Source organism: Erigeron canadensis, chromosome 7 (genome assembly GCF_010389155.1).
Source record: "Erigeron canadensis isolate Cc75 chromosome 7, C_canadensis_v1, whole genome shotgun sequence".
In the NCBI taxonomy this organism is placed as follows: domain Eukaryota; kingdom Viridiplantae; phylum Streptophyta; class Magnoliopsida; order Asterales; family Asteraceae; genus Erigeron; species Erigeron canadensis.
In genome coordinates this window covers 26,034,889-26,053,635 of record NC_057767.1, presented here as the reverse complement: position 1 = coordinate 26,053,635, position 18,747 = coordinate 26,034,889, and the positions used below count along the sequence as shown (strand labels likewise).

Below are 18,747 nucleotides of genomic sequence, written 5' to 3'. Positions count from 1 at the left end.
CAAACCAATCAGCCAGAAGTCATATTGACAGTAATGTTACAGTGATGTATACTGCAATCACCATAACCGTAGACTATAGTATTAAGCCTTTTGCACGCAACTGATATCCTGGTTGTAAGCGGATGACCCAGGGCCAGTAATGCCGTTTACAGGATCGAAAGGGGATAATCCAAGGCCACGTACTGCCATTCAGGATAGCATTTGCATTGCCAAATGAAGATTATTGATTGCTATCCGCTTAGCTGCACTTGCCAAAAATGTCAGTGACAAACATGCACTGTTATCTACTTGTCTGCAATGACTCTTCCGAAATTAACATTGTGACCCTCACCATCCAACTCCACTATAAAAAGAGTTTTCTTCACCTTGCACGGTTGCACCATATTACAAATAGGATGGTCTCTATAGTTCCAACCAAGTAGAATAGTAGATGCTAAGTTTAGACAGTTTAAACTTTCACCATATTACAACTGGTCGACTCATCAGTTAGTGAAGGTTTAATTCTTAATAATCTTTAGATGAGGGCCTAATGTCTATTTAGCGTTGGATGTAACCAGGAGTCCGGTTAAAACAACTTAGTAAATCTGAGTAGGACTTCATTTTTGAATGACTTGAAGACAAGTTCTATTCGACAATTGTTGTTAAACTAAAAATATATATTTATTTTAGGGCGGAAGCTCTCTAAACCCCTCCTTAAATCATATGTGACTAAAAATACTATGGGCTCATTTATTTGTTTCACACCATTTTTATGGGTCCACACTTTGGTTTTGTCAACATGAGGGGTGACACCAAACGTTTTCTCCAATTCCCATTACACATTGTGGTCACCAAAGTTTTTTTTTTTTTCCATAAAATAGGAAAAAGACATATTTTCATGATAATAAAGAAGGAAGTGGTAAGATCAAAGTTATACACAAATTAAGTTAAATAATAAATACATTTTATAAGAGATGACATTAAATTTTATATAAAAAGGTGATATGATATTTGCAGGCTTATGACATAACAATTTGAACATATATGCTTTTTCAAAAGTGACGTTAATTTTATACAATATAGTGATATATTTTTGCAGGTTATGTTTAACTCAGACAATATTTATTAGAAACAGTATAAAGTTGGTTGTAATTTACTGCTTAAAATAAATATGTTAAGTTGTGTCAAGTTGTCAACTGTTATATAATTTGTAAATCTCCCATTGACAAACATTCAAACAATTACCAAGTAAAATAGTAGAAAAGAATTTGTATACCATATAGCGTCTTGATAAAAGAAATGTCGAGTGTAACGGAATTTTTTACTGACCAGGTATCATCTTTCGTTCTAATAATTTATATATAGTTAGTGTAGTTATTGTTAATTACGTAGATTGTTTTATACTATGCATCAATAATTTCTTAAGATGCTTGTTTTATATAATACATCTTAATACTTAAATTATTTATAAAGCATTTTAGATATGTTTATTGTTTATATTATTTAACATTGTTTTAGTTGTTTTATATATATCAATCATGGTTAACTATTTTGATTTGGCTAATCAAGTTCAAAAAAATGGATAGTACTTCTCGTTGCTTTATTTCAATAATGTTTAACTACTATAATGTTTAGTTGCTTTATTTTAGATATTCATATTTATAGGTATTTGACTCAAATCAAGAATTAGTGGATTGGGCACAAAAAGTGGCACGCTCTTATGGTTTCATATTTATAGGTATTTGACTTGGCTCTCATGAATGCATGTGATAAAATATTTCCAAATGCTAACAAATTACTTCGTAGATGGCATATTAGTGAAAATATCACGAAACATTGCAGACAAAGTCTCAAGTTACACCAAGAATTTGCTTCTTTTAAGTGTTCTTGAGACAAATTTGTGAAAGCTCCAACAAAAGAAAAGTATGAGAAGCATTATTTAGATCTTCAAGACAAATTGATCTCTCATAGAGGTATGATCTTTTTTTAATGTTCCTTTTCTCTTTTCACCGTTTAGATGAGTTTTAAGGGTAAAAACATTTATGATCTTTCTTTATGTTGCTTTTCACTTTTTAGGAGTATGGAGATATTTGCATGATACTGCTTTTTTATTTTCCAAAAAGGAAATTACCTAAGGAGATGTAAATATGTAATGTTTATTTGACTGACTAAAAAAATTATGGTTATGTCATTGTTTATGTAATATTTATGTGATCCACGATCCATAAAATGTTTGATAGGGGTGTGCTGAAATAAGCCCCTTATATTTGATTATTAATTTCTTTTGCAATGGTACAAGCTAATACACTCATTAATATCTTTCTTTTTTAATTCTTGTAAAAGAAAATTCCAGATTAAATAAAAAATTATAAATTATAAATCTTTTACAGATTTAAAAATTACCATCATCTTCTTTTCTTTTCAAACCTCTACCCAATAGTTAGTTTTAAAAAGATATATATATATAGATATAGATATAGGTAGATACAAATATACATATACACATAGATATAGATGTATAGATATATGAACTGTGTTGTGTTAAACATATATAAAGAAAAAGAGTTATTATTTTTATGAAATAAACGTTATAAGAATGAAACCCAGATCATATAAAATTTGAGAGATTATCTTAGAAGAAAAAGATTTGGTTTATTTATCTTTGGATATATAGATTGGCAGATGGCAATAGATATAATATGGTGTATGTACGTCTAAAAGAAGGAAAGAAAATGTTATTTGAAGGTAAAAAAAAAGTTGATGTATAATAGTAATAGTCAAACTACAAATGTGGTCCCTATAAATGTGTCCGAGTATTACACTCAATTTCTAACGCTATTCTTTTACGTGCTCCAAACAGCCCCTTATTTTAGGTTGGATGTCTATAAGGTCGTTCCTTATAAAGCTTTTACCCCGCGTCTGAGAGGCGTCCGACGCGCAAGAAGCTTCAGACGTTACTAGCACCGCCGCGTCTGAAGGGTGCGTCTAAAGATTACTTCCAATTTTGAACGCAACTAGAAGTGGTAGTGGTGGGTCCAAGGATTGCTTGTATCCGTTGCAAACAAAAAAAAGATTTTTTCAAAATAAAATTCAAATATAACGGTTAGTTTCTATGATTTTTTTTCTTCTCCTATATATACCACTATCACACTATCCTTTTATTTCACACTATCAAACATACATATTTCTATCTTTCTTAAACCATCTTGAAGTGGAGGAACTGTCCGGTGGCATGGCAAGGGCAGTACACGCGAGGCGACAAGGGGCATCCCACAATCATGCTTGAAACGGTTGCTTCCTATGATTTGTGGATCTGGCATGCTTACTTTGGCTCTGCTGGTTCAAACAACGACATCAATGTCCTCAACAAATCAGATTTGTTCGACGATTTGCTTCAAGACAGGGCTCCTAAAGTAGAGTTTTCGGTGAATGGCCACCGGTTTGGAAAGGGATATTACCTAGCAGATGGTATTTATCCTGAATGGGCCACTCTTGTCAAGTCTTTCAAGTGCCCGATGGAGCCGAAAACCACCAAGTTCAAGAGATACCAAGAAGCTGCAAGGAAAGATGTCAAGCGAGCATTCGGGGTTCTTTAAGGTCGTTGGCAGATTGTTGAGCAACAAGCCCGGGCCTACGGTGTGAACAAGATAAAACGTATCATGTTATGTTGTGTGATTCTGCACAACATGATCGTTGAAGATAACGGGCGCGCAATTACAGAGTTTGAAGAAGAGTTGATAGCTAATACTGTCCTCCCACTCGCACGTGGTCTGAAAGGTGTTCAACACAGCTTCGTATGTATGGAGAGTTGCGCGATAGAAGGACTCACTATGAACTTCGCAATGCTCTGGTTGAACATGTTTGGAACCTCCCGGAACGCGGTCGTCAACGTTGATGTCAAGTTTTTTTTTTTTGTTCTAATAATGTGATTTTTCACAATTTATGTTTTCTAGTTTAATGTTTAAGTTTTAGAATAAATGTAATGTGTTTTATGTTTTTTTTAAGTCTTGTAATTTGTTTTTCTAATAATAAAATGTGTTTTATTTATAATAGATTGTGTTTGTTTAATTTTGTGAAAAATAAAAAAGAAATAATATAATAATAGATGAATAGTGTTAGAAGTGGGTTAGAAGTAAGGGTTATAAGGAAAGGGTATTCTTGGTGTGTCTAGAAGTGATGAATAGTGTTAGAAGTAGGTTAGAAACGGTTCCTTATAAGGAGAGACCTAATGACTAACAATCTTTATAAACTCTTGTACACTAACTGACATGTCACATGACATAACCCTCCATGTCATATCATTAACTGTCATATCATTAACTTATCGGTTAGAACTTAACTCAAGTTAACTTTTTGTTTTCAGTCATTTATGTTTGATATCTTTCTACCTATTAATAATCTTCTCTCTCCTCTAAATACAAAATCCACAACACAAATCAAATACTTATAAGTTATAACCCAGAAGTTAATTTTTCCTTTTTCTGGATCAAACATGTTTTGTATTTAGATTTCAGTTATTTCATTATTTAGGTTTTTCCAATACTTAAAACTTTTTTCATGGGTTGTTTGGATTTGTTATCGATTATACAACCCAGTTTTTGTTGATAATTGTTTTTCCTTTACTTTTCTTCTCATTCTTTTTTAATTAACACTGTGAGACTCAATTGTTTGGTATTAAAGTTTATTGTAACTTGTCAAAAATAAAACTAAAAAATAATAATTCTGGGCGCTTGATGATAGAATCCACCATCTCAAGTTTTAATTGAGGGTTGTCCATATACTTTCTTATTTTTGAAAAAGAAATTTAGGCTATCTCCAATGGAGGTGTCCTTAGGTGCCCTTGGATATCTTTTGGCGTTGAAGCTTGTCCAAAACTAAGGATTTTTTTAAGGACGCCCTTACCTAAGGGCATGCACTTACTTGTTCTTACCTAATATATTTTTGTTTTTAGTAGAGGTAAAAGGATATGTAAGGATGTTTGTATGGTTGGAGATAAAATTATAAGATTTGAATGATTTGTAAGGATTTATAAGGATATGATAACATTGAAGATAGCATTAATAAATGTAAATCTATAACTATATTCCCGCCTCTTGAGACTACATTCCCGCCTATCTCTCGCCCTTTTATTTTTTTTCCCTTTTTTATTTAATAAAAGATTGAAAAAATTAAATAAACCCTTCAATCAAGCTTCTTCCCAAACACCTTCCCACAATTCAACCTAATCCTCCTTTAGAAATTTCTGCAGATCATTCCGACACAGATTATTTTTTGCTCCCCATTCAATTTTGTATACAATTGATTACTAATTTGAATACAATGAACAATCATCCATAAAAAAAAGCCCTCTAATTCCGGTCGGGATTTATTTCCAAAAGCTCGAAAATTGCTTCTACCCCGCCATCTAATTCCTCTGCAGTTCATCTCCAGGTTTGTATTTATCTATCTATATGTATACGATTAACTGAATTATTCCGATTACTTCATTTCTCAACTTTTATCCTATCAGCCGTTAGCACTCCACCTACTAGAATATGTACGACAAAGAGTATGGGTTTAACTCAAGTAAAACTCGCTAAAAATTGTCAATTTGAAATTCGAATATGAGATTATATCAAGCTTTCAAAATTTGATTATTGGAACTTGAATTCGGATTATTAACTAATGGTGTTTTTTTTTGTCAAAGGTTATTCGTTTCACACTTGCTTTCAAGATATTCGAACTGCCGCATAATGGAGAGCTATTAGTGATGGTGTACCCACCCTACGATACGCAAAACCTGCCACACGAAGCATCAACAGAATGCGGTGCGGCACGAAAGAACGTCAGATATCGCACAAAGCAAAAAGGGAAGGAACTAATTATCCATAAATAAAGAGATTCGATTCCATCCTTGTAAGCAGATAATTAAGGAAATGGTTGAGGTCGATCGAAGACCTAGGAAACCCTAAAGAAAAGTCTACTTTGGCGCCATTTTCCTCCCGCTCAAATTATCTCCTATAAATAGGAGATCCAAAAGACCTCCAAGGCACGACGGAACTCATTCATATACACATACACACGCACATCTCGTTCGATTGGCGTAAAGAGGCTAGAACCTTACCTTCAGGAAATCGCCAACGAACGACCCAAAAACATCCACCACCCCATCTTCATCCGAACCTCGGTTCGGTGTACAAACAATTAGAACTCATTCTGCAGTTCGTTTTCACTCCAAGTCATATATGGTGACAAACTATGATCCTAAAATGTTTTGCCAAAGTGATTCTGCTGTAACATATGTTACATGGTTAGATGAGTTGCTTATATTTCAAAAAGTGAGTTGTAATATTGTTTGAATCATTTCTGTTTATAAAAATTGTTACTTGAAGACTCTTAGTCCCTTCCCATATTACTTAATCAATGTCCCATCTGGTGATGTCAATTGTTGTCATAGGTTTACATTTATTGCTCAGATACCACTATCTACATATATTTATTCCAATTATTATACTTAAGTACTCACATGAAATATTGTTTATACAGAGAATGTGGCAAAGGACTTTACAAGAGAGGGAGATATAGAGATCTTGCTTAAATCTTTTGGGGCTCATGTTTACAGTGGATGCAAATGGTTGTTCTTTGTTATTTTATTGAATGTCTTCTATTTATTTATATATTTATTGTAAAAATGTACATGTTAGCATATCAATTATAACTCATTGATACGAAATCTATAATACACATCATTTCAAGCAAAGCTAATTTCCCTAAAACGAAATCTCAAAAATACTTTTTGAATCTACCCGTCCATCGGACAGGCCTGAAAAAAATGAATAATTGTATATAGCTTATTCCTTTAATTGTAAGGGACCACCATTGCTTATTAATACTGTTCGTGTAAATGGAGTTATGTGAAAGAAAATTTGATTCGTCCGGATGTATTCAGAGCGAGAGGTCTAATATACGTTGTCTTAACCGGGTCTGCGTTAGAGATAGAAGTCATGTGACATGTGAGTTAGTATTCAAGAGTTTGTAAAAATTGTTTCTTTTATTTTAATGAGTTTTGCTAAACACAGCTTTTAGGGTTATAATTAAGGTCCATTAAATAGTTATACCCTAAACATAAAATTCAGGTATAGACTTTTGATGTGACAGATACAATTTTTATTATGCGGGAGGCTTCATTTAACATTTTATTTGTTATAGTTAATTATTTTAGATTCTTGAGGTGTAATTTTGTACCGTATTGAATTTGCAAGTTGCAATATCTTGCTAGTTTTTTAACATAATAAATTTGATCTTTAGGAGAATTCATTCACCAATTGCGCCAATCATGCATATATGCGCATAAAATCATTTCATAATGATATTGTTAATGATTATGATTATATTAAGGTAGCTTACGTATCTTTTTATTCCAAATTGGCTTTAGAATCATCGAACATTTTAGTTGAGCTAATTAAAAAGTAGCTTCGCCTTCTATTCAAAAAATAAATTACCAACATTAAAATCTGTATGAGTATCAATCATTTTCCTTATTTGTTATATACTATATACAATCCACGCATATACTATACTCTCTAACTTTGCTACCGCCTCGATTGCAAATCTATTCTTCACTTTTTCGTTTGATGTGACTCAAAATAATTATCTATTTGCAGATTACTAAAGAATATGGAGAAAAGAGTACCAAATCTTGTTAACTAGATTCACATTTAAAAAAAGTTAACGGTTGTTTGTTTTTTTCGCCATTACTGAAAGTATAAAATGACTGAATAATTAAATAATGTATGTACGTGTTAAGTCAATACATATGTATTTTTATTTATTAAGTAAAAAACAAACAAGCTTGATTGACTTAATATTGACTTAATAGATTAAATATTTTTAATTAAGTAATTATAAACAAACAGGACCTTTGTTTAATTTATTTGGATATATATGGCATATTTTATCATTTTATCTACTACGTACACATTACAACCAAGTACTTAAAAATTTAGCATCAATAATATATCGGGGACCATGAAAATGAAGGAGAATTCGGAGGAGAAGGATAAGATGACGAAGAAGAAGATTTCGATGAATTTGTTGTATAGTTCATAGGATTCCGAATGAATAATGGAACCATATCTTCAAGCAATCCTTGTGAACTTATCGCGACTTCTTCATGTGTCGCATCTTGATCATAACGACTTGTCAATATCGTGGGTTGTTCGTCATGTCTTGTTATGCTTTCTTCTTCGGGGTCTTTGGTTGGTTGTTGTTGATGCACCCCTGACTCGACGTTGAATTTTCTTGACTTTTTAGTAGGCGGGTTATAAGGATTGTCCGACGACTGACCAAATACGAAAAATGGGTACATGTAATGAAGGTGAAGTCCTTCGTAAGTGATGATTAATGTGTCTGGATCTTCATTTGATCGCTCAACCTGTTTCTTCGCACCACATCGTGGGTTCGTGCACTTATAATAACTTCTGTATCAATAGAAAAAAAAAAAATTGTTACGACTTATTGCATTTGTAGCTTTTTCAATTATATAAATTCTTTTCAAACAAATTAAAGGTACGTACAATCGTACGTAAGGGCCATAAATGTTTTTTTTTTTTTTAATTTTAATTGGTCAAAGTAGTTTAAAGAAAAGAAGAAAGATTTTGCTTATTGCATTTCTTAACCCGTTATTATTATTATTTGTTTTAATATATTCGAGAGTAGAAGTCATATTTTGACACTGTAATGACATATTTTACTGTTTATTAATATGTGGGTCCAAGATAGTGTTCACATCTTCCCTCAATATTATTAAAAAAACGATAAGCAATAAGGTTCTCCTATAAAAACACCCTAATTCGACATAAATATTCAAATACCCAATATACGGAAATATTCAAATACCCAATATACGGAAATGTACGTATCATGAGTGTTTGAACATCCATCATACAGAATTATACATACCGTATGGCGAGTGTTTAAACATCCTAACATACGGGAAATATACATTGATATTTCTAATATGTTAATTTGTCTTTTTTTTTCAAAGTGAGTATACTTCCCGCCTGTATAAAAACATACTCGCGTATAATGAGTGTTTATATATGTCAAATTAGTTGGTGTGTTTTATATGAACATATTCCCAAAACTAATAAGAGTACGTCATGATACATAGATAAGCTTACAATTAATAATACTCGTATAGAATTGATATGATGTGTTAATTATATATATACCTTGGGTTAGAGCTGTTCTTAATAGCTTTCTGACCATACTTGCGCCATTTATAACCATCATCAGCCATTACATTATTCCCATTGCCTTTTATATGTAGTATATACTTGTTGTCAACCCTACTCCCTCCTGTTCTCTCCATTTCCGAAGATATCCTGCACTTACACGTACGTATTGGGCCATTTTAATTAGTTATTATAAGTATCAACACTACATATATATCTACGTACACAAAGTTAATATATCTATAAATGAACAATATATATACCTATCTAACAATGAAGAATCGCCGTGAGTATTATCTGTGTAACTTGAAGCCGACAATGCTGCTTCAATATCGGTTATTGTAGGGCCAGAGTATAAGTTCGATATGAGATTGTTTAAGGAGGTACTATCGAAAGAATCACTAGTGATTTCTTGAGGCATTAAAAGGAATGGCGACTCGTCGTTGATAATCTCTCTTAGAAGATCATCTTCAAACTCTTGTGAAAAATTGGATGCCTCAAAATCTGCCATTGTAAGCTTCACAATTTAAATGCACAAAAATGAAGGGGTGGTTGTATGTAAGGTTTTGTATTAGGTAAGGTAAGGTATATAAAAGATGTATAGAATGAGGGAAGGTGAGTGAGAGTGGAGTGGATATATATTTTTATATGTATAAGAAGATATATATGTGGTAATGTTATATAAATGGAGTTGGCCTTGACCTTATTATAAGTGTTGTTTAGCTATTTTCATATATAGCAATCATAGGTTGACATTTTATTTTTTTAATTGAAAATAAGAAGTCAATTATTGTGGTAAAACTCATGCATACTATATTGACCATGAAAGGACAGTCTTGCATCATGTGTATTTTGGAGTAGCATGCATGTGAATGTTTATCTTCTGAATATATATGCTGTGGTACGTACGCATCATCACAATAAACAAGAAGGAGGTAATATAATGTTGTTTAAATATATCATATATGAAAAAGGGTAAATGAGTGAGAACTCTCTAGTCTCATGTACCGAATAGATATCCTGAGTCACTATCGCATAGACTACAGCCCGGTGACTCCCAAGAAAAATATGTGGGAGGGAATAAATCTACTTAGCAAAAATTTGAACCCGTACCTTTTAGCCGCATAGAAGTCTTTGTTTGGGGGTGGTACACTGGGGTTTCACCCCATTGATTAAGTATATCATATATGTTAAAAAGGTAAAACTGTTTCATATATTAAATTTGTGCTCCATTTGTTTTTGTAAGGCACTATAAAATCAACAAATTACCTGGATAGATAGGATGATGTTTGAGATAAATGTTAAGCAAAGTAGACAGAAATGCTAATATGTACCTAGCTTCTTTGGTATTTTCAATTACATTAAAACTAATCTATTAATATGATTAAAACTATCATTTTGTATTCACCACGTATCACATGTATTGTTTCCATTTTATGTTAGTTCTACACATCTACATGTTTTTCTATTTAATTGGTTGGGTGTTTTTGGTATATAAATCATTTTTTTAAATTCATTGAATGTTGTATGTATTAAGTGACTAAATGTATAAATAATGTATATATAACTCACACTTATATTTGTTTATTAGATCAAAACATAAACGTAAAATTTGACTGAATATATTAAGTTTTTGATTTTTAAGTTTGTTAAAGTAAAGAGAAACAGAGCCTTATATAACTAAATGATTCAAATGTATGTAGCTTAACCATGATATTTCTAAGTTCTTTTACGAACCCTATCGTGGCCTAAGATTAATGTACCTAACACGCAGGATTTTAATTTGAGATAGCTGTTCAAAAAAAAATAAAATAATATTGTTCACAACCCAAAGAAACGAAAGAATCTATATTAATTTGATGCCTTCATAGTGAGGTAATTACTAGAATATTGTCTATAAAGGAGGTTACGTTGTGGTAATTATTAACTAGATTGCTATAGAAAAGGAGGTTAAGGAAATTGTGTATTTTAGGTGTAGATTGACTTTTGGATACAACCAAAAACACCATTGATGGAGGGGAGCAGTAACCATGGCTTGCTAACTTGGCTGTATTCTTTGCTTGGGTCATTTCTCGTGGATTTGTTTGTCTCTTGTATGCATACAACTTTGACATCTAACAACTGGACCATTAATACCTAAACCATGATTTTTGGCTTCTTACTCAAAAGTCAACCACTATTTGCATAATTCATAAAAACAATGCTGTCCCCTCTAAATTTGTACGCTTTTGTGTCTATGGTTTTCTTTTGAAGAGCAAAACTGTATGGATCATGTGATCCCGTTGAAATGTAAACCTTCCGCGTGTGATAACGGTGTGATGCTACCTATATTGTAGAGGATGTGGAGCCTAGTAGCTAGCTAGTTTTTGGCCTTTTAGGAGCAGGGGATGAGGAGGGGCTTAGTTATATGTGGAACATTATTATATAATTTTGAGTTAATGCAAGAATGGTCATTATGGTTTGTTCACTTTTGCATTTTGAGCTCCTTTCTAGTTTTACTAGCACTCATGGTCCCTAGAGACGGGTGGTTTTGTTGCAACTATATATGGTCCGTAAAGTGAAGCGTTAAATGCCCATGTACTCCACTCACGTGAGGGGTATTAACGTTCATTCATCTCCCACCGACCACTTCTATCCACTTTGGGGATAGGCAAATCCAATATTATATGATTCATATATATGGAAAAAGTGAATATAAAGATTGTACGAAAAAGTGAATATAAAGATTGTACGACAATTAAGCTTCGCTGTGAAACATCTTACATATTTAATTTTTAAATGTTTTGAATGTTGTAAAACGCTTCACCAAGTACACATTCAAAGTGCAAATTAAGTTAGAAGAATAGATTCCAGCTTAGATTAGGATATTATTATCTTTAATATAAGATCAACCTTGTTTTACCAAACAAGTCCATTACCCAAACTTAATCTTCAACCACTTGAGTTTTGCACCTCCTTACTGAACTTACACTAAGATTTGTGTTCATCATGAACGGAGAGCCTAAAAGAAAATTCACAGAATAGCCGAACTCCATAAGTAATATTCTAATAGCACTCTAACTCTAGGTCTCAAATTAATGTCTCCAATGGTTGCTCAAGAAAAGGAAACAACAAAACAAATGTACGTTAATGATGTGATCATGAAGCTTATCGATCCATGGAAGATTGAGATTTGGAGTAGCCATGCGTCAATTCGAGCTTACTCGAGTCATGAGAAAGAAACCATACTTCACGAGTCTACGCGTCTATAAGAAAAACCAACCTTAAAGGTCCATACTTATCGTATGATCCAAGAAACCTAAACCCACAACCAATGTGAATATCTACATAAGTGCACAAAAAGGATGGACTGTTAAAAAATGTTTGTTTGTGATGAATTTTAGGGTTGAGCTTGTGTTTGTTTGGGCCTGAAACCTGAACCGTTTCATTTCATTTTTCTACTTTTGAAACCGTTGGGTTCGGTTTTTGTTCGACTCGGTTTATATGTTTGGATTAGTCATCTTAAGGTCAGGTAACACAGTTCGGTTTTGGATTTTTCATTTTCTTTTTGCTTTTAATAAATAAATCTTGTTTATTAAGATATATAAATATAAATAAAACATTAACTTAGGAACGTAAAAAGTACGAGTGATAAACTGAAATATAGCATTGAATTTTTATTAACAAATTATATCTTTTAAGTGTTGAAAACTGTATGCTTTTTTATAGACCGAATTGATCTTGTTAACAGCAACAACAATAACAACAAGATCCAATCTCTATAAGCGGGGTATGGAGAAGGTAAGACGTAGACAGTTTTATATTTACGCAGAGGTAAAATGACTACTTTCAAAAGACCTAAAGTGTAAAAAATAGAGGGGTCAAATTGATCTTGTTAAGCATTTACATATTATACAACTGATTTTGATTTATACACTAAAAACACACAAAAGTGTAATAAATATATTAATATATCTACTAATATGAGGTTAGTTATTATAAAACAAGTATTAATATAAAATAAATAAGACAAGATCTTAGCCCTTAGATCGTGATAAAATTGATGCACGAAGATTCACGAAACACAAGTATTATAATGATGCACGATGATTTCCATGGTGTCCGGTGATTTTCAACGAAGAGAAACCTATTGTTTTATTTGTTTACTTTAATACTTGTTTTATTTTACCTAGAACCCTACCAATATATATACAACAAGGTCCTAAATTCATTTATAAACAAATAGGAACCCTTGGATAGATTTTATCCTTAATTTAGAGCCATTGCAAGGCCGGTGTTTAAGATGGGCAAAGTGGGCGACGGGTCGAGGTCCGATTTTTTAGGAGGCCTAATTTTTTTATTGTATATATATTAAAATTTATATATATATATATATATAATTAACTAAGCTCATTATAAATTTTAACAATCATTAAAAGTTAAAACATACAACTTAGTCCACGTAAAAAGTCTACTAGGTTTTAAAAAAAAAGAAGTTATCAACCAATTTGCTATGAAAAATGTTAATAAACTACTCGAATCCTCTGCTAAGCATTACGATATGTTATTTCAATAGTATAATTTTGCATTTTTTTAAAAAAAAATTTTGAACAATAACTTTTGTTAATTAATTTTATTGATGTAACATTTATTGTCATTATAAAAGATTAGGGTCTATAATACATTTTTTTACGCTTAGTTTATGGATCCTTTTTTTATGTTCGGCCTGGATCCATAAATCTTTAGAAACGGCCCTAAGCCATTGGATCATATTTAATTATTTCATCTTCTATCAATGACAGTATTAATGCTAACACTTTATATGATGTGTCAAAATATACCCTTCTTAGTATACCGTAAATAACAACTATAATATGTATCATTCGAACTCTTTAGACAAAAGTAATATTAAAAAATAAATAATGTATGGAATGCTAAGTAGGTACGTACGAAAATAGTTCATTTTAAAAAAAAAAACCAATGTACCACATCTTATCATTAATGAATTTTGTTAGTTTTGATTTGCATAGTAAATTAACTGGACTTTTAATCGAAACGAGAATCATATTTGGAAAATTCTTCAATGTGATAACATATATATACCTCGCATGAAGTTAATTCTATCTGACAAACGAATTTTTTTTCGATTTCAGAAAAGACTATTTTAAAGGAGAGAGCTAGATTAATTAAGAATAAAAATTAAGCTTTAAAAAAAACTCAGGGGTGTCAAGTGTACCCACAACTTTATCTTTTAGTTATAATATAGATATAGATAATTGGTTAAAAGGAGCAACATATATTTATGTTTGAAAATAAATTTTTTGAAGAGAGTATAAAAAAAAAATAGTAAAGGACGACAACTTCAAATTGTTCTTATCCCATTCTATTGTGAATCAAATAAGCATATGATAGATGATGGTGTTCAGTCTGATTGTTGTTTAGTGACTTGGTGGTATATTAATGATATGTATATTTGTTTTTTTAACATATAATCAAGTATGAGTAAGTTTTTGCAACATTTATATATACGAAAAAAATAAGACAATATCCGTATAACACGACGACGCTGACAATTAAACTACCCATGACGAGCCGGAACTAAAGAACCTTGAATCCTAACAAACTTAAAAATATAAATAAATAAACCTCTTATAAATGACGAGTTATAAATTTTATAAAAATTTGTACTATTTAGAAATGGGTTGAAACAGAATATGGTTTATTACTCCCATGATCTCCCCCAACATTTATATAAAGAGAGAATTGATATTAATATCAATATATTAAATTGAGACTAAAAAGTTATTAAATAAAAAACTATATAACTTTCAAAAAAAATAAAAAAAATAAAAAACTATATAACCATGTATAAAACTTGTCTAAGTTTTGGTTATAATATTAGAAAATGATCATGAAAATCCTAAGGCCTTAAATACTTAAAAACTTGTATATATTATATTCTAAAAACCACCTTTTGAATTTTTTTTTAATTATAAATTTTAATGCATTAAATTAACTTTTATTGATAGTCTAAAAGTTGTTATTAACAAAACCCAAATTATTAAAATATTTCAAAAAATTATTGGGTCTATGATAATAGCTAACTGAAAAGGTTAAAATATTAAGAAAATATATTTATTAAGAATTTTAGAGTAAATTCATCTAATATCTATGAGATAGAAATATCATAAATTAATAAAATTAATGGCTTTGATTAGTTAAAATATTTTTATTATTATATTCTTTTCAATTTTATCATAAACATCACTTTTAATAAAAATTAATAGGATTTACAAAAATTACTATCCACCCGAAATACTATATGGATTTCACTCCTCTAGTTATAGCAAAAGTAATCATACTAAATATATGAGCAACATTACATGCTCCAATGTCTTGTATAACTGAGAACTTCCTGATTTGCTTGACCAGGGTCAATGCATCATTCTCAAGTTTTCCAAATGAAGATAATGGAAAGGGGATAAACCTATATTTAATATCTGCACATTTAGCTATATACTTATCCCGTTTACGTTGTGCAGCCTCAACCATTGCATGATTAGGCACAAATTCAATCATACCAGTCTGCGTCAAAGGCGATGACCATGTCAAATCAATACATACATTAAGCATCCATCCCATCAGTAAAACAATATATCAGCTGTGCATAAAGGTTTTCTTTATCTCCAATAAACCCAATATCAACTTCTTTACGAGTTGAAACCCATACCAAAAGTGAATGTTAGCCAAGGTGTCACGCACCAAATTATGTCGGTGTTTAATACCAATAATATCAACACGTGATACAACATGGTCCCCAAAATATCTCTCAATCTTCGATTCTGATATCATATTAGGAGAGGGGATGAAACAAAAAGGAAAGAGCGAAAAAAGAGCACAAATGAGCACAACATTTGACCTAAATATCTTCGTGAAATACCCTGGATTAACAAATATATAGATTAATAATTAGTTAGCAAAATTGTGTTTAATACCAATAATTAGTTAGCAAAATTGTGTTTAATACCAATAATATCAGCACATGATATAACATGGTCCTCAAACTATCTCCCTGAAATACTTTGGATTAGCTAATATAAAAATATTAATTAAATAAAGGTGAACATTTTAATAGGTTGATATTTAGTTAGCAAAATTGTATTTTAGTATTTACAAGAAAAATATATTTACTCGCGTATTACGCGAGACAATAATATAGTTAATTAATATACGTAATGATTATAATAAAATTATGAATATAAAACAACTGAAATAGATATTAATTTGGATTATATTTGACTGGGTTGCTTTTCTGATTGGGTCGGTTTTACACTTTTGTCTTTTTAAGTTTTTCTCACTTTTTTGTTTTTCTCACCCCTAATCATAAATTGTAAATATGTATACTATAGAGGGAGTATCTTGTAAGGCGAAACATTGGTATTAAAACTCTAACGATTGGGATGTAATGTAACATTTGTGTTAATTAACGAAAACATTCACTTTCCTTTTGGAAGACACATACACTTACAGAAATTACAGTCACCTAAAACTTAAATCAGATAACTAATTAAAGAACTTTTAATTGTAATTAACAATAATGATTATACGTATCTTTCTGTGATGCCCCTTAGGGGGGTGGGAGTCGATGCGGTGAACCCCGGCCCCGCGTGGGAACACCGCCGCCGGTGGGTCGGGGTGGGGAAGAGGAGGAAGAAAATGGGGAAGCTTCACCGAGGAGAGAGAAATTGGAGTGGGGCCCGCGCGCAGGAAAAGAGCCAGTGGTGGCTGGACACGTGGCGAGGGGAGCGTGTATGTAGCCGTTGTTTTTTTTTTTTCTTTCTTTCTTTCTTTTACCTCTTTCTCTATATATATACACTCTTTTCTTCTTTAAACAACACACAACTACTCTCATTTTCACTACATTTTTATAAAATTCAAACACCCCAATCTTTTCATCACTAATTTCTTACACCCAACACCAAAAAATATGGCTTCCGGTATTTTGGATAATTCGAGCGACTCTCCCGACGAGTCAAACGATAGCTCTATGGAATTCTTTGTTAACGCGTTACACTTTCTTGAAGATACGACAACTTCTAGTGCTCCTCAAACTCGACGGTATACGGACCGGCATCGGGAAATTGGTCTTGATACTCTTTTGAACGATTGGTTCGTTCAACAACCAAAATACGAAGACGATTACTTTCGAAAGAAGTTTCGAATGGACAAGACCATGTTTTTAGATATCGTGCGCGACATTGAAGCAAACTTCCCGTATTTCCAAGAACGTTACGATGCAAGAGGAAGAAAAAGTTTTACGGCGATACAAAAATGCACATCCGCCGTTAGGCAACTCGCGACGGGTAACGCACCAGACGAGTATGACGAGTATTTGTGCATGGCAGCCGGAACCACACGAGAGACCCTTGATTATTTTTGTGACGCCATCATTCGGTTGTATAGCCGAGAGTACCTACGCAGGCCGACGTCACACGACGTTGCACGCATCTTCGAGGCCCACGAGCTTCGTCATCATATGCCTGGGATGCTTGGTAGCATCGATTGCACACATGTCGAGTGGTCGGGATGTCCTAGACGTTTGAGAGGGCAATACACGAGGGGTGACCACAACAGTCCAACTATTATGTTTGAAATCACCGCGTCACATGATTTGTGGATTTGACATGCTTTTTTCGGTGTCCCGGGGTCGAACAACGACATCAACGTGTTGAACCAATCCGATTTGTATGTCACAGCGCGTAACGGAACGGCTCCGGATTCTTCATTCCACGTGAATGGGCGAGATTATAAACGTGGCTACTATCTTAGTGATGGGATCTACAACAAGTGGTAAACACTTGTTAAAGCATACCCGTATCCAACCGACCCTAAGGAAAAAAGATTCAAGAAATTGCAAGAGGCGGCCAGAAAAGATGTCGAGCGAGCTTTTGGTGTCCTCAAAGGTAAATGGAAAATTCTTCAACGACCTCTTCGACCTCTAACGAAAGACAAAATTGGAAAGTATGTTCATACATGTATTATCTTACACAACATGATCATTAAGAGGGACGGGAGGGCAATCTCACCGGTCCATATAATGGACCCGCCAGTGCAACCGGTGTTCGATGAAAGTGTGTATGCGGAGTTGATTGACGAAGAAGTTCACCATCGCCTTCGATATGATCTTACGGAGCACGTATGGGCTCAAGATTTGACGTATCTCGATGATTAGTTTTTTTTTTAGTAATATGTAATGTTTCTTTTTTTTTAAGTATTTATTTAATGTTTATTGTTTTTAAGTATTATGTAATGTTTATTTTTTTTTAAGTATTATGTAATGTTTCTTTGTTTTAATATAATAAAAGGGTATGTTTTTTAATTTTAAAATAATTTGTGATTTTGTTAAGTAAAAATAAATGGAAATAAAAAAGATGATGTGGAAATTGGGGTTGGGGTGAGTAGCGTCACCAATTTGGGATGATTTGGGGTGAATTGGGGAAGTTTGAGGTGGAGAGTTTTTATTGGAAGAAGGTGATGTGGATATTTGGGAAACTTTGGGGTTGGGGAAACCACT

At 32.4% G+C, this 18,747-nt stretch overlaps 2 protein-coding genes across 2 annotated transcripts; one reads left to right on the top strand and one right to left on the bottom strand.

The window, feature by feature from the left end:
* Positions 1–7,949: 7,949 nt before the first annotated feature.
* LOC122609174 (probable WRKY transcription factor 49) lies at positions 7,950–15,815 on the bottom strand. Its single transcript, XM_043782232.1, has 4 exons — positions 15,557–15,815; positions 9,458–9,698; positions 9,192–9,344; positions 7,950–8,438 (listed from the first exon to the last, which is right to left on the bottom strand). Exons 1-4 carry the CDS (start codon positions 15,813–15,815, stop codon positions 7,967–7,969), a joined length of 1,125 nt encoding a protein of 374 aa, XP_043638167.1. The 3' UTR covers positions 7,950–7,966.
* A 1,345-nt stretch (positions 15,816–17,160) lies between these two features.
* Positions 17,161–17,856, top strand: LOC122609173. Its single transcript, XM_043782231.1, has one exon. The coding sequence runs from the start codon at positions 17,161–17,163 to the stop codon at positions 17,854–17,856; it is 696 nt and encodes a 231-aa protein (XP_043638166.1).
* Positions 17,857–18,747: the final 891 nt, after the last annotated feature.

Coding starts and splice junctions, on each gene's coding strand:
- LOC122609174 (XM_043782232.1), bottom strand. CDS start 15,815: ATGGGATGGATGCTTAATGTATGTATTGATTTGACATGGTCATCGCCT. Junction 9,699..15,556: donor TATACAAGACATTGGAGCAT/GTAATGTTGCTC, acceptor TTACAATGGCAG/ATTTTGAGGCATCCAATTTT. Junction 9,345..9,457: donor GATTCTTCATTGTTAGATAG/GTATATATATTG, acceptor GTGTAAGTGCAG/GATATCTTCGGAAATGGAGA.
- LOC122609173 (XM_043782231.1), top strand. CDS start 17,161: ATGGCTTCCGGTATTTTGGATAATTCGAGCGACTCTCCCGACGAGTCA.